Below are 12,148 nucleotides of genomic sequence, written 5' to 3' on the forward strand. Positions count from 1 at the left end.
GCCGTGGCCTCAGCAGGGCCTGGCCCAAGCAGGGCCTGGGCTGGGCCCAGTGGGCCCCGCTCGGGCCCCGCAGCCACCTGTCCCAGCACCAGAAACGAGAGAGAGCTTGGGGGGGAGTTTGTCTATTCTTAAGTGTGGATCACAGAGGTGATCACAACTTTAAGTGGCTTAAAGAATTGTCCATATTCAAACTGGCCAGCTGATAGGTCATGGGGGGGGGGGGGGGAGAAGCTGTAAGCACCCCTTGGCACGGACATCACTTCCGAGACTCAGCTTGCTAACCTATGACAAGAAGAAATCCTAAATGCTGAAAGGACAGAAAGGTAGGAAAGACAGACAAGAAAACACATTTACTTTTTGGCTTTGCCATCTATTTCTTTACATAACAGGCAACACTGGCAGCACAACTTTAACTATTGAATTTATTTTAATTCTGACATGCCTTCACTTTGGAAAGTTTTATTTTGCAACCACATCTTTCTTTTGATGATGTTTTTTTGTAAGAAAGAGAGAGAAATCAAACTAATTGGAAGATGTGTGTGGGAAAGAGATAGGGAAAGCAAACAGTAGAATATGTCAGCTGTCATATTTTTGTTACAGATCGCCCAGGCCCGCCAGAGGTTGTAACTATCGAGGATGTCTGGGGAGAAAATGTAAATTTATCATGGAAACCACCAAAAGATGATGGCAATGCTGCCATTACTGGGTACACTATTCAAAAAGCAGATAAAAAGAGTATGGTAAGTAATAAGGAGATGTTGAAAAGCGGGATGGGAATTCTCCCTTTTAAAAACAAAAAGCATTACATGCTTAAAATGACAGGTGGACAAAGCACTGATTTATCAGCATTCAAAAAATCTCTAAAAGCATCTCTAAAAACTCTAAAAATCTCTTGTTCACTATAACTAAAGCCTAGAAATGGAAATATTTTCAAATTATGCCAAAGAGGAGGACTAAAAAAAGGAAAGGAGAGGTGGACTTGAGAGAAGTAATTCTGCATTTTTCCTTTGCCTCAGTAGAGAAAATAAAACACCAAAATATTAATTCTGAATTCAGTAGGCTGCTACTAGAACAAAAGTATACCATTGCTGCTGTTTTCAAACCTGCAATGTTACATTATGTAAGTCACTGCCACTCCTTAGTACCCATGGCAAAACAGCACATACATCACTCCTAAACTGCTCTGAGATTCGCAGATGAAAAATGCAATACAGAAATGTTTATTATTTTTATTAAACTAACAAAAATTTTACACATTCTTAAAAGACAGTAGTTGGATTCTTAGATTTAACATTTACTGCAAATTTAAACACTGGACATCTAGGCCAATATTTTGGGAGTTGCCTTATCCAAGAGAATCTTTTGCTGTCCCCTTCTGCCCCTCACATTAATATGCTGGTCTCCTTCATGGTCTGAACAACTCATTCTTCCCTTCCCGTGCCACTATTTCCCTTTGCATCCTTTTCTTTTTTTTTTTTTTTTTTTTCTCCTTCTCTCTCCCCTCTCTTGAGACTGTAAGAAGATACTGTCTCTGGTACCGTGACCAGAACAATGGCCCCTCTAAATTACTGTGATAAGGAGAAAGTAACAACAGCAGTAGTATCCAGGGTCCAGTGTGACATGGATCATTCGGGTCACTTTCCTCACAGCATCTGTGCTGGTACATTTTGCAATTCTGGCACTGCTGGTCTTCTGCAAAAAACTGTTTTCCCAAAGGAACTCTGGCTCTTAAAGTTGACCAAACATTAATGCAAACTGTGGTACAGGGAACTCAGCACAAGTTCATCTTTAGAAAAGCAAGAAAACTATGTAGGGCAGAGCAAAGGAAAGCAAAAACATTGCTGTGGTCATATTGCACTTCATAGTAATTGCATTTTTAGCATTAGCCTCTTTCATCTCCTACCGTTGTTTAGGTATTGTGTAATGGGACAGAATTCACAGGTCCTGTTACTGCTGCAAGACCAAAGCACAAAAACCCACTTCCCCATCTCAGCCTTTAGATATCAGAGGACCACCAGCACAGAACTACATTTCTCATGAACACTCAGCCTGTGATAGAGAGGGCAGATTAGTGCAGCGGCCTCTTGTGAGTGCATAATGCTGCAGAACAGCACATGCTATTGCCTTCCCCACAGGAATGCAGTTTTCCTATCTGCAACTGTACTTTCTCTGTCAGCAGCGTGGATTAGGAATGAGCGAGCGGAGCCTGCCTTGCTGGCACAACATAACCTTTGTAATACTGGATTTCCTAAAATGAACCCTCCTGGCTGCCAGTGTAACAACTCGTAGGGTTCACTTTCCATTCGGCCTTCACTGCTCAGCAGTGAACTCTGCCGTATTTCCATTATCGCTCATTTCACTAATTATTGTTAGCTATATTCTCTTCAGAGAAGAACCTACTCTCAGAAGCTTGATGACTCTTCCAGTGAACGTCTGGGAGGCGCAGGGTGCTGGGGGGGAGCTCACCCTCTGTGTCTCTGCCTTTCAGGAGTGGTTCACCGTGATCGAGCACTACCACCGCACCAGTGCCACCATCAACGAGCTGGTCATAGGCAATGAGTACTACTTCAGGATCTTCGCTGAAAACATGTGTGGCCTCAGCGAGGATGCAACCATGACCAAAGAGAGCGCTCTGATTGCAAAGGATGGTTAGTTAATTACCCGTTCTTTGTCAAAGGCTAAGGGGTGCTCAGAGGCTGGAAGGTGACTAAAGGTAAAGACATTCTAAAGCATTCAGAGGCACTCCCAGCCCCGAGGCCAGGTACAACTAACAGAGGGGCATTCTATTCAGACTTCATGGTTTGTCCACATAGTTCATAGTCATTGTTTTTAATCAGGAGTTGGACATTTTCCCATGTTTTGACATTTTCTATGGTCTTGGATCTCAGACTCACGTCAGCACCGGCAGATATGAGTTGGCAAGAGCTGGAAGACAAGTAAAGCAGCTGCTCTGTTAGAAGCAGTGGGTCACTGCCCTCCACTGGAGACTTGGCATCAGCTGTGCAGGCGCTCCCTCCATTTCAGGCAGGATGCAACAGAAGAACATAACCCCTGCTTCACATCTCTTGAGGGTGGGGTTGGGCAAATTCTGATTCTGCAGTCAAAAATCCTGACATTTCAGAAGTTGTCAGTTTGAAATGGCACAGCAAAATTTAAAAAAAAAAAAAACAACTTTCCTGTGGAAAGGAAATTCTAAAAGCAAATAGCTTACAGGAAGCAAATCAAAGCAGTTTGTCTGAAAGGAAGGAATACATGACTGCCATGATGCAGAGGACAGACAACCTGTCCAGCCCACGTAGGCGGGCTGAAAGACTGAAGGTCTTTTAGAAGGTCTCTTTTAGAAATGGAGTAATGAACAACAGAATGGCTACAGGAATTCTTTTTCAGCACTGCTTACTTGCCCTTCTCATGAGAGAAGTATTAGGCCTAAACTGCACTGAAGTCAGCATGAGAGCTTGAATCAGCTTTCAGTGAAGCAAAGCTGTTTAATGACACCTGTGCACAGGAATAGATGTCTGTTTGTCCAACCATTTTAAGTGCCAGCTGACTGTGTGGCTGAAGAGGATTTATTGGTGGTAATCTCCACTGCAAAGTGGGCATAAACTGTCCCATTACATTTTACTACCATGCTTTCCTTGTTCAGAAACTGCATCCATTCAGGTATCTCTATTGTCAGCGCACCGTTTGAAGCAGAAAGAAAAAATGGATTTTCAGATACAGAGACAGTTTGTAATCAGAACAAACTGTGAAAAATAATTGCCACCAGAGTGAAGAAGGCTTGCCAAAGACAGGCATCCTGCAGCACACAGGTTAGGATCCATCCTGCTCTATAGTATGCAAGGCATGCAGACACAGACATGGAATAAATACGTATTGTTTAGTGTACCACCTGCACAGAAACAAAGGGAAGCTCTCAGACATCAATGCCATAGCATGACCAAGGGCTACAGTCACTGTGCAGACCCACCTCCAGCCTCCCCTACAAGTGCAATTACCGGAGTCACACTGGTACATAAAGCAGTGCAAATCAGGACTAACTCTCTGCAGCCATTTAATACACTTGGATGTTTAGCTACGTGCCAACAAACACTGATTTTATAAATGTTTGATTTTCATTTCACAGGTAAAGTCTACAAATACCCAGTTTATGATGACTTCGACTTCAGCGAGCGACCACTGTTCACTCAGCCCCTGGTGAACACGTTTGCTGTAGCTGGTTACAATGCCACCCTGAACTGCAGCGTCCGGGGCAACCCCAAGGTACTGCACAGCTCTGACAGCATCGCTTGAGACACGAGAGAGTTTAACCTGACAGTAACCTGACAGTAACTTCTACATTTAACTCCTGAGCCAGGCTGAAGGCAGACATACTGGTGTGGGTTCTAAAGAATACAAAAAGAAGGGACCTGCTTACCTGTGCTATAGGTACTATAATAGTTAATGCACAGATAACTCAGTGAAGGGGCAGAACCTCAGGAGAAGGCTGGGCTTTAATTGGCGCCCTCACTGAGCTGTACAGTTAATGTATCAGTAAAAGTTGTTACTAAAATAAGGCCATAATTATTCTATAAAAAGCTTATTTTTCTCTAAGTAAGCACATTGCAGGAATGCTCGGGGTGCCACATTGCTTCTCAGACCCACTGCATGATAAGTTTTGTGGTTTCTTTTGAATTGTGTCTTTTTGAGATCTTTTTTTCTGTTGTGAGAAACTGATCTGGCCTAGTAAAATGAGAAATCCAGAGTGCTGCTCACCCTTCACCTTCGCAGTTTCTCGCTGTGCAAATTACTGTGGAAAAAGATGATTTTCTTATTGACTTAGAGTAATTGGATGTCAAAAGCTAATGATCAGATGTTTGCTATCATTACACGGTCCTTGTATTGCTAACAGGCTTGTACTTATGACTTTAATTAGGTGATAAGAGCTGCACTGATAAAAAGAAGTGCTAGAAAACAGATGCATGATGCAGGCAATGCTTATCTTGTTAAGAGCTACAGTTTCTTTTCTATCACTACCTCATCTATTTTCTATCATTTCTGGATTGCTCAGCTTTAACTGAACACCACAAAAAAAGAGATAAAGTATTTCAGTTCACAGGTTTGTGCATTGGGCTTTCTTTTGGTTTTTTTTGTCTGTGTTTGTTTGTTTGTTTTTACCACAGCCCAAAATAACCTGGATGAAAAACAAAGTGCTTATAATGAACGACCCAAGGTACCGAATGTTCAGCAACCAAGGTGTCTGTACCTTGGAGATCCGCAAACCCAGCCCCTATGATGGAGGCACTTACTCCTGCCGAGCAGTCAATGAACTGGGAGAGGCAGAAGTGGAGTGCAAACTGGAAGTAAGAGGTAAGGGCTTTAAAACATTGCAAACACCCTGTTTGCCTGAGCACCGCCTACATTGGAGTTGAAAAGATGGAAGGCAAGTGCAAAAGGGAGTTCAGCTTTCTGGAATTAAATCCAAATCTCTCTTAGAACAAAATAAAATTGGTTGCTTCCTTTTGTTTTGTTTTCATTAATGGATAAATGTTATGAATTTCAGGTAGTTTAGAATTAACTGGGATACCATGAATGGCAACAGGACTTGGATTGGACTACTAATGAATAATCTCATGTTTTTCAGAAAATTACTTCCTAGGAAAATATAGGTTCATATTCATCTGGACTAATTCCCACCAAAGGCTTAGTTTCAGCTGTGAAATAAACTAAGTATTGCTCAAAAAATTAATCTGAGGTTATAAGTAAGGAAAGCTGACTAAAGCCAGCTGATAGGAAGTGTCTAATTAAGGAATTTAGAGGGAATTTGGGTCATATCAATATGGCTCTAATTATATTACTTCCATCATGCTAGTCTATAATGAAAACCACATTTAAAATTTTTATGGATTGTATTGTGTTTATTTTGTATTTCAGTTTCCATTTTCTGTATTTTCTGATGTATCTTGTCCCACAGATCAAATTTGCCAGCAAGAAGACATTTCAATAAATGTTTGGTCTATGTTAAGCTGAACACTTAACTAATGTAATGAAAATATGCATCATGTATTTCTTAGTTTTTATTTTTTGTTTTTGAGATACTGTCTTTAAAAGATGATGTCCTCATCCTGGAAATAAGGTTGCTTTCCTTAATCACAAACTTTCTATTTCACAGCCTAACAGAAGACCTCTACACCTGAGAAGGTTGCTTTGTCTATTTTTCTTTGCGCTGAAAAGTCAAGTTAGGTTGCTAAGTGAACACAGCAGCTGAAGCTTAGCAAACCAGGATAGGCTCAGGGTTTGCTCTAGGCAAATACAGCAAATTACTCTTAAACAGCCAGAGTATAAAGACATCATTCCATCTTAGGTCTCTCTTCTATTGACTTAGATGTTGATTTATCATCCCCTTAAGTTTCCCAGCCTGTTTGTTCATTTAGGAGGGCTCCCCAGATGACTGCTCCTCATGCTGTTGCAAAGCAGAGGCCTGTGGATTTCAGACTCACTGGAAATGAATTCCTGTGTATGTGTGTGTGTGTGTGTGTGTGTGTGTGTGTGTGTGTGTGTGTGTGTATGTGTTTGTTTTCATGTGTATAGCTTTAAACTCCTTCAGCTTTATTCCTGCAAGTGACTATCAAGGTCTGGGTTTGTAAGATGATGAGATACAGCTGAATGTTGTCTGAATAAGACTAACAGGCTCAAGGCCCTGCTGCCTGCCTGGTAAATGTACAAGCTACAGTGCTATTACTACAGGTAGTAGGTATGACTTACTAGTAAGTCATGCTAGAGAGCTTTATGCCATGCCATGCAATAGTATTTATTATACCAAGCTATGTTTCCTTATGTTGGCTAGAATTACTTTTAGCCATCTATCTGTGACATATTGGAAAACTTAAGTTTATCGTGCACACATAGATGCTCAGCCCCAAAAATGTCTGAAAAGCCTAGGATTTCCGAGTGTGCATAATATTGGAACAACTGACTAGTTAGGAATACTCTGGCTATGAATACTATCAGAATGCTACAATTTTCTACATTTTTAGCCATTTCCTTACATGATTTTAGGTGTAAAATTAACCCGCTAGTTGTTGCTAAATTTAATGCTCGTTTCCTGAAAACATTTTAGTGATACTTATAAGCACAACAGTTAAAATAATAAAAACTTATGCTGTCCTCAGAAGAGGTTTTTCATGTAGTGATGTTATTTCAGGTAGACAATATTTTGTTCTTTAGTTTTAAGTTTTGCTGAGTGAACTTAAAAATGGAAGTTATGTAACCTGCTCAGTAAAATTGCACATAGAGTGGCTTTTTTTCATAAATGTGTGTGTTTGTAAAAAGTCATGTAATAGATGACTCTTTCTCATCTATCTTGAAAGATCACAACATATGCAGAATCTCGTTATGTTTCACACTACAGTAAATACCATCTATGTCTTTTGAGTTTGTTGAGGTAGATCCCTAAACTTGGCTCTAAATCTCCTCTTACAAGCAGTAAAGAACTGATTCCTTATCAGCTTCACCAAGGTCGATGGAAAAAAAAATTAGATAAGGTGCTGTACTTCTTTTATCATGGAAAAAAACCACTTTGGAGAACCTTTATCTTAGAAGTGAAATCAAGGTTGGTGATCACTCTAATAATAGGTTGGTGATAGCAAAGTTGCTGTGTAAGAAATATTTTTTTTAAAAGGTGTTAAGATCAAGTGGGAAGAATTTCAAATGTGAATAAATACCACTGTAAATATTCTAATTCTGCAGTGATCTATCATGGAGTAATTAACCCAGGAGAACCACTCAGCTTGGCGGGGGATAATCAGGTTTATAATGCGCCTACTCCTCTGGACATTCCATTTCATTCCCATCCTCTCTTTCCACATGCAAACGCATTTTCTGCATGCAAAGTGTGTATTTCTTTGCTTTTTTAGATTAAACTAGCTAGTGTCTCATGGCATACATTGTCTATGTCACATGAGCAAAGAAGGCCAAATTAATCAAGACAATACCCAATCATATGGGTATTTAATATCAGAATTACTAAGGTTTTAGAGATATTTCATAGAACTACATGTATCTATAAAGAATTTCTTTAATGACTGTGAATATGTTTGACCACAACATTTAGACCTTCCCAGGAGAAACAAATATGCATTTCCAAAAAAACCCCAGCTCTCAGTTAGTTTGTAGAATTATTGAAAGACCAGAAGTATCATAAAGTCATTTACTGCACTTAAAAGACATTCTTCATAACAGATCAGTCTTTGGTTACAAATTAGTGCTCAGAATGATAATGCCTGAACTTAACCTACTGATTTTAAGAATGAAATCTTGATTCAATTACTTACAAGCAGAAAATTCTACTTCATTTGCTTTATTTACCCTAGAACTTATTTTACATTCAAGTTCATTTGGGTTCAGAAAAGTTAACTCTTTCTATAGAAATGTCTTTTTCCTTGCAATCTTGCCCAGAATCAGAATATTAACAGTGCAGTTTTAAAATGACAGTGATGCCCAGAAACTGGTCTGCAGTATTATTATGCATCCAGACTTAACCATTTCAGTCCTAGAACATGTTAGGAGATCAGACTGGATAATGTTTCTGTAGCTTTTGAAGTGTTGGGTTATTTTTCTTAGAAGGCTACAATAGGTACAAAGTTTAGTGCTTTCATAGACATACTCATAGATAAGTGTATATATATGGGTGTTTTATAGAGTCAAAATGTTTAATTAAAGGTAAGGGCTCCTACAGAGTAAATAGCATGCTTTAAGTAATGTAAATGTGGATATATGACAAAGTACATACTGTAGTGCACAGGTATATAATTAGTCTGTACTTGATTATTTTGCCTTACAGAGTTTCAACATATATATATATATATGCTTCAGTGTTATGTGTGTGCCTTTTTTTCCCCTGGTGGAAAATACTATATATATATATGTGTTAGCTTCTTTGAAGCTACATTTGGAAACTTTTATCATAAATATAATTTGGTTCCAATCTATACTTTAGACTAATTAGAGGTTTTTAGTTACTTGTACCTATTAATCTAGCTTTTACATATTAATGATAATTTTGAAGTGGAACTGGATCCCTACCTTTTACTTTTCATGTGCTTCTATTCCTACATATTTTACATGACTAAGGATTAAATGATCATCTTGACATAATTGTAATAATAATTTCACTCAACATTTTCTCTCCACTTTTGTGTTTGCAATTAAATTGTTACTTCTCTTTCTCTCTCTCCCTCAGTTACACAGTAAGGATTTTTGAATGTATATTGTCATCTAAGGTAAGCTTTCATATGGTTCTTGCATATGAAGCTTATGTCTGTTTATAAGTCATACAATGTCTGCCTAGTATGGCATGATTTTCATTATGTCACTTAATGAAAATGTTTTGATAAATTAGCAGCATGATGGTTTTAATGCATATAAATTCAGAATTTAATAATTGCTTGTTATGGTAATTCTTAGTAGTCCATCCCATATCTTCTAATGGTGCATGTTTCAATGGAATTTAACAGTGCATGAGCTGGCATGATTCATGAGCACGAATAAAATGCAAGTAATAAAAAGAGCATTTTGTATTTACAGCAAGTTATTTTTTATAGGAATATGCCTCTACATAAACAAAATATTTATTCCAGAGTTAACTTCATTTAAAAGTGAATGATTCATAGCACAACTTGCACTCCATGAGCTGAAGGAATGCCAAAAAGCATGCTTTTTTTTTTTTTTTTTGTCTGTATTGTGCACCTACCTAAGGTTGGGAGCGAGCAGTTCTGCCACAATGACGGTGTTAAATGAGACAGCACAGTCTCATAATCACTAGTAACTAATAGCATTTTAATTGAATAATCCTTGTGTTAATAAAGGTTACAAATTCTTAAAAATCTGTACTCGACTTAAATGTTGTATGTAAGTATCAGCTCAATTGCATTTAGCTGAAGCATTCAGAGTGTTATCTTCACCCTGGCAATGTACTTTTGCTTTAAAGCTTTTGGTGTGTTCCAGAAAAAGCTCAGAAGGTGAGTGCAGCTATCAGTGGGTGGTTTGCAACTTGCAGAACACAATATTCATGCAGATTTGTAAGGGGAATAGTAATGGTATATAGCTTTCTTAAAGCAAATTACACCCTTTGTCTGGAGAAAGGGCAGATTCTAAAGTTTTTAGCAAAATATTTATCGTTTTCCCACTGTTTCTTCGAAATATCATTTGATTTCAATGAAATTAACAGAAATACTTGTGTTTAATTTCCATGGCTTTTATTTCAGTGGCATGGGGTATCCACAACCTGTATGGGCAACCTGTGCCAGGGCCTCACCACCCTCACAGTAAAGAATGTCTTCTTAGTATCTAACCTAAACCCAGCATTTTCAGTTTGAAGCCATCACCCCTTGTCCTATCACAACAGGCCCTTGTAAAAAGTCCCTCTCCAGCACTCTTATAAGTTCCCTTTAGGCACTGGAAGGTGCTCTAAGGTCTCCCTGGAGCCTTCCCTTCTCCAGGCTGAACAAGCCCAACAAAAAGAGAAATTTTGAAGTGAATTTAAAAGCAAATCCAAAATGTTTCTTCAGACTTCCCCAGCAGATGAAAGTTTCGGCTTTCGTTGTCTCTCTCTCTGGAAACTAATGGCACCTAAATCTAAAATCCTGGCTTTTTTTCATATGATTCTTTCACATCTGTCATCCCACTTGTTATTTTCAAGCAACATGGTAAATACTTTGCTAAATACAATTTTAAGACCCCAAATTAGAATAAATTGTATATCTCTGCATGTTTTCCACAACTCATCCCGGTTAGGTGTTTTCTACATTGTTCCCCCTGCACTGACTTCCATCTCTGACCATACTCCAGCCAGCCTGATGGAAAGCCAGGAGAGTTATTTGAAGTGAAATTTATCATAAACTATTGCATGTGGTGAAATAAATGACTGAATATATGATAAGCTAGAAATAAAGTTCACCCTGCACAAGAGGACAGGAAAGGCCTATATAGTACCCATTAAGTAATGGTTAAGTGTCATGCTGGACTTTTGAGCAGGGTTGAATTTTACCACATCTCAAAGTATGTAATAGGGACTGACAAAAACCTGTCACTTATGCCAGAAAATAAAGGTAGAATGCTGTTGCTCCAGGGCCCTTCAACCTGAAGATTACCTTCTTGTCTTGTTTGTAGGTGGGCTTTCGTTCTTCAGACTATTAATGGATGGAGTGCCTCCGCATATCATTGACTCCTATATGCGTGAAGTGCAGGGAGACAAAACTGAAGGGAAGTGAGAGTCCGTCCACAGTGTTTCCTCCCACTGCACTGGAAGCTGGTAGCAGAATAACAGCATTTTAGTTCTTGCAATGACAGAAAAACACGCGCGGTGGGGCATTTTATGACTTCTTTCCTTTTTTTCTTTTCTTAATTGTCCTTTTGTTTTCCCTACCTGCTCTTACTGAAAAGAAAGAATACGCATGGATTGCTTTGAGGTTGAAATGAAATGAACTGAAGACAACACGCGTTTTGTAATGTTCGGCTTTATTTTCTGTTTGATATCGTGTTCTGGTTTTTAATGAGGAAAGAGGGGAAGCTGTGTAACAAGCATAAGGAGGCAGTCAGAGTCTGTACTCGGTGGTACAAAGCATATCTTTCTCAGACTGGAAGTACATGGATTAGCCAGTAGATGTGCAATAAGATCCTTGGAATACATACCTCTGATAATATATCTTATTCACCTGATAATTGTTTAACAGAATATGGTTTTACTATAATGTAACTAATGCATATGTAATTAATGATCATTTAAGCTGAACATATCTTCCTATAGAAGTTTTGATTTCCTAAATCCAACCCAGCGGTCTCTCAACTTAACTGAAATTGTTTCATTTCATGTACAATAAACATGAAGTGTTTAAGATCTATTAAGTTCTTGTTTAGTTTTTTTGTTTGTTTTCTGTCTCATTTTACCACATTTCTTGTTTTATTTCCATTTACAATGAAGCAGGAACTTGTGCCCACCACATTGAGTGGAAAACAGTATCAGCACTTACCTAACCCAGTGGGCTTACTTTAAGATACGTGACACAGAGTGTGAGTGAAGATAAATGCTATAGATACTTGCAAATTTTTAGCTACATGTTTTCAATATTTTAAAGGTTATAAATGCCAACCACAATGGCTTTCATCATTCTGG

The 12,148-nt window shown here is 38.7% G+C and overlaps 1 protein-coding gene across 14 annotated transcripts in view; it reads left to right on the forward strand.

Annotated features, from left to right (window-relative positions):
• MYBPC1 (myosin binding protein C1) overlaps positions 1-11,880 on the forward strand; it is a 71,065-nt gene extending 59,185 nt beyond the window's left edge. For 8 of the 14 annotated variants that reach the window (XM_042051102.1, XM_042051104.1, XM_042051103.1 and 5 more), the window contains 7 exons: positions 601-740; positions 2,489-2,648; positions 4,124-4,260; positions 5,160-5,346; positions 7,726-7,784; positions 9,218-9,224; positions 11,146-11,880. In XM_042051102.1, coding sequence (XP_041907036.1) covers positions 601-740; positions 2,489-2,648; positions 4,124-4,260; positions 5,160-5,346; positions 7,726-7,784; positions 9,218-9,224; positions 11,146-11,246 — 791 coding nt within the window. In that variant the 3' untranslated portion in view covers positions 11,247-11,880. Of the gene's footprint in view, positions 1-600; positions 741-2,488; positions 2,649-4,123; positions 4,261-5,159; positions 5,347-7,725; positions 7,785-9,217; positions 9,258-11,145 lie in introns of all 14 variants that reach the window. The other 6 variants (XM_042051105.1, XM_042051114.1, XM_042051115.1 and 3 more) reach the window with 3 other exon arrangements.
• The last annotated feature ends 268 nt before the right edge of the window (positions 11,881-12,148 follow it).

Source organism: Corvus kubaryi, unplaced genomic scaffold, assembly GCF_017639235.1.
Source record: "Corvus kubaryi isolate FWS band 111438036 unplaced genomic scaffold, C.kubaryi_AGA036_p1.0 74, whole genome shotgun sequence".
Taxonomy (NCBI): domain Eukaryota; kingdom Metazoa; phylum Chordata; class Aves; order Passeriformes; family Corvidae; genus Corvus; species Corvus kubaryi.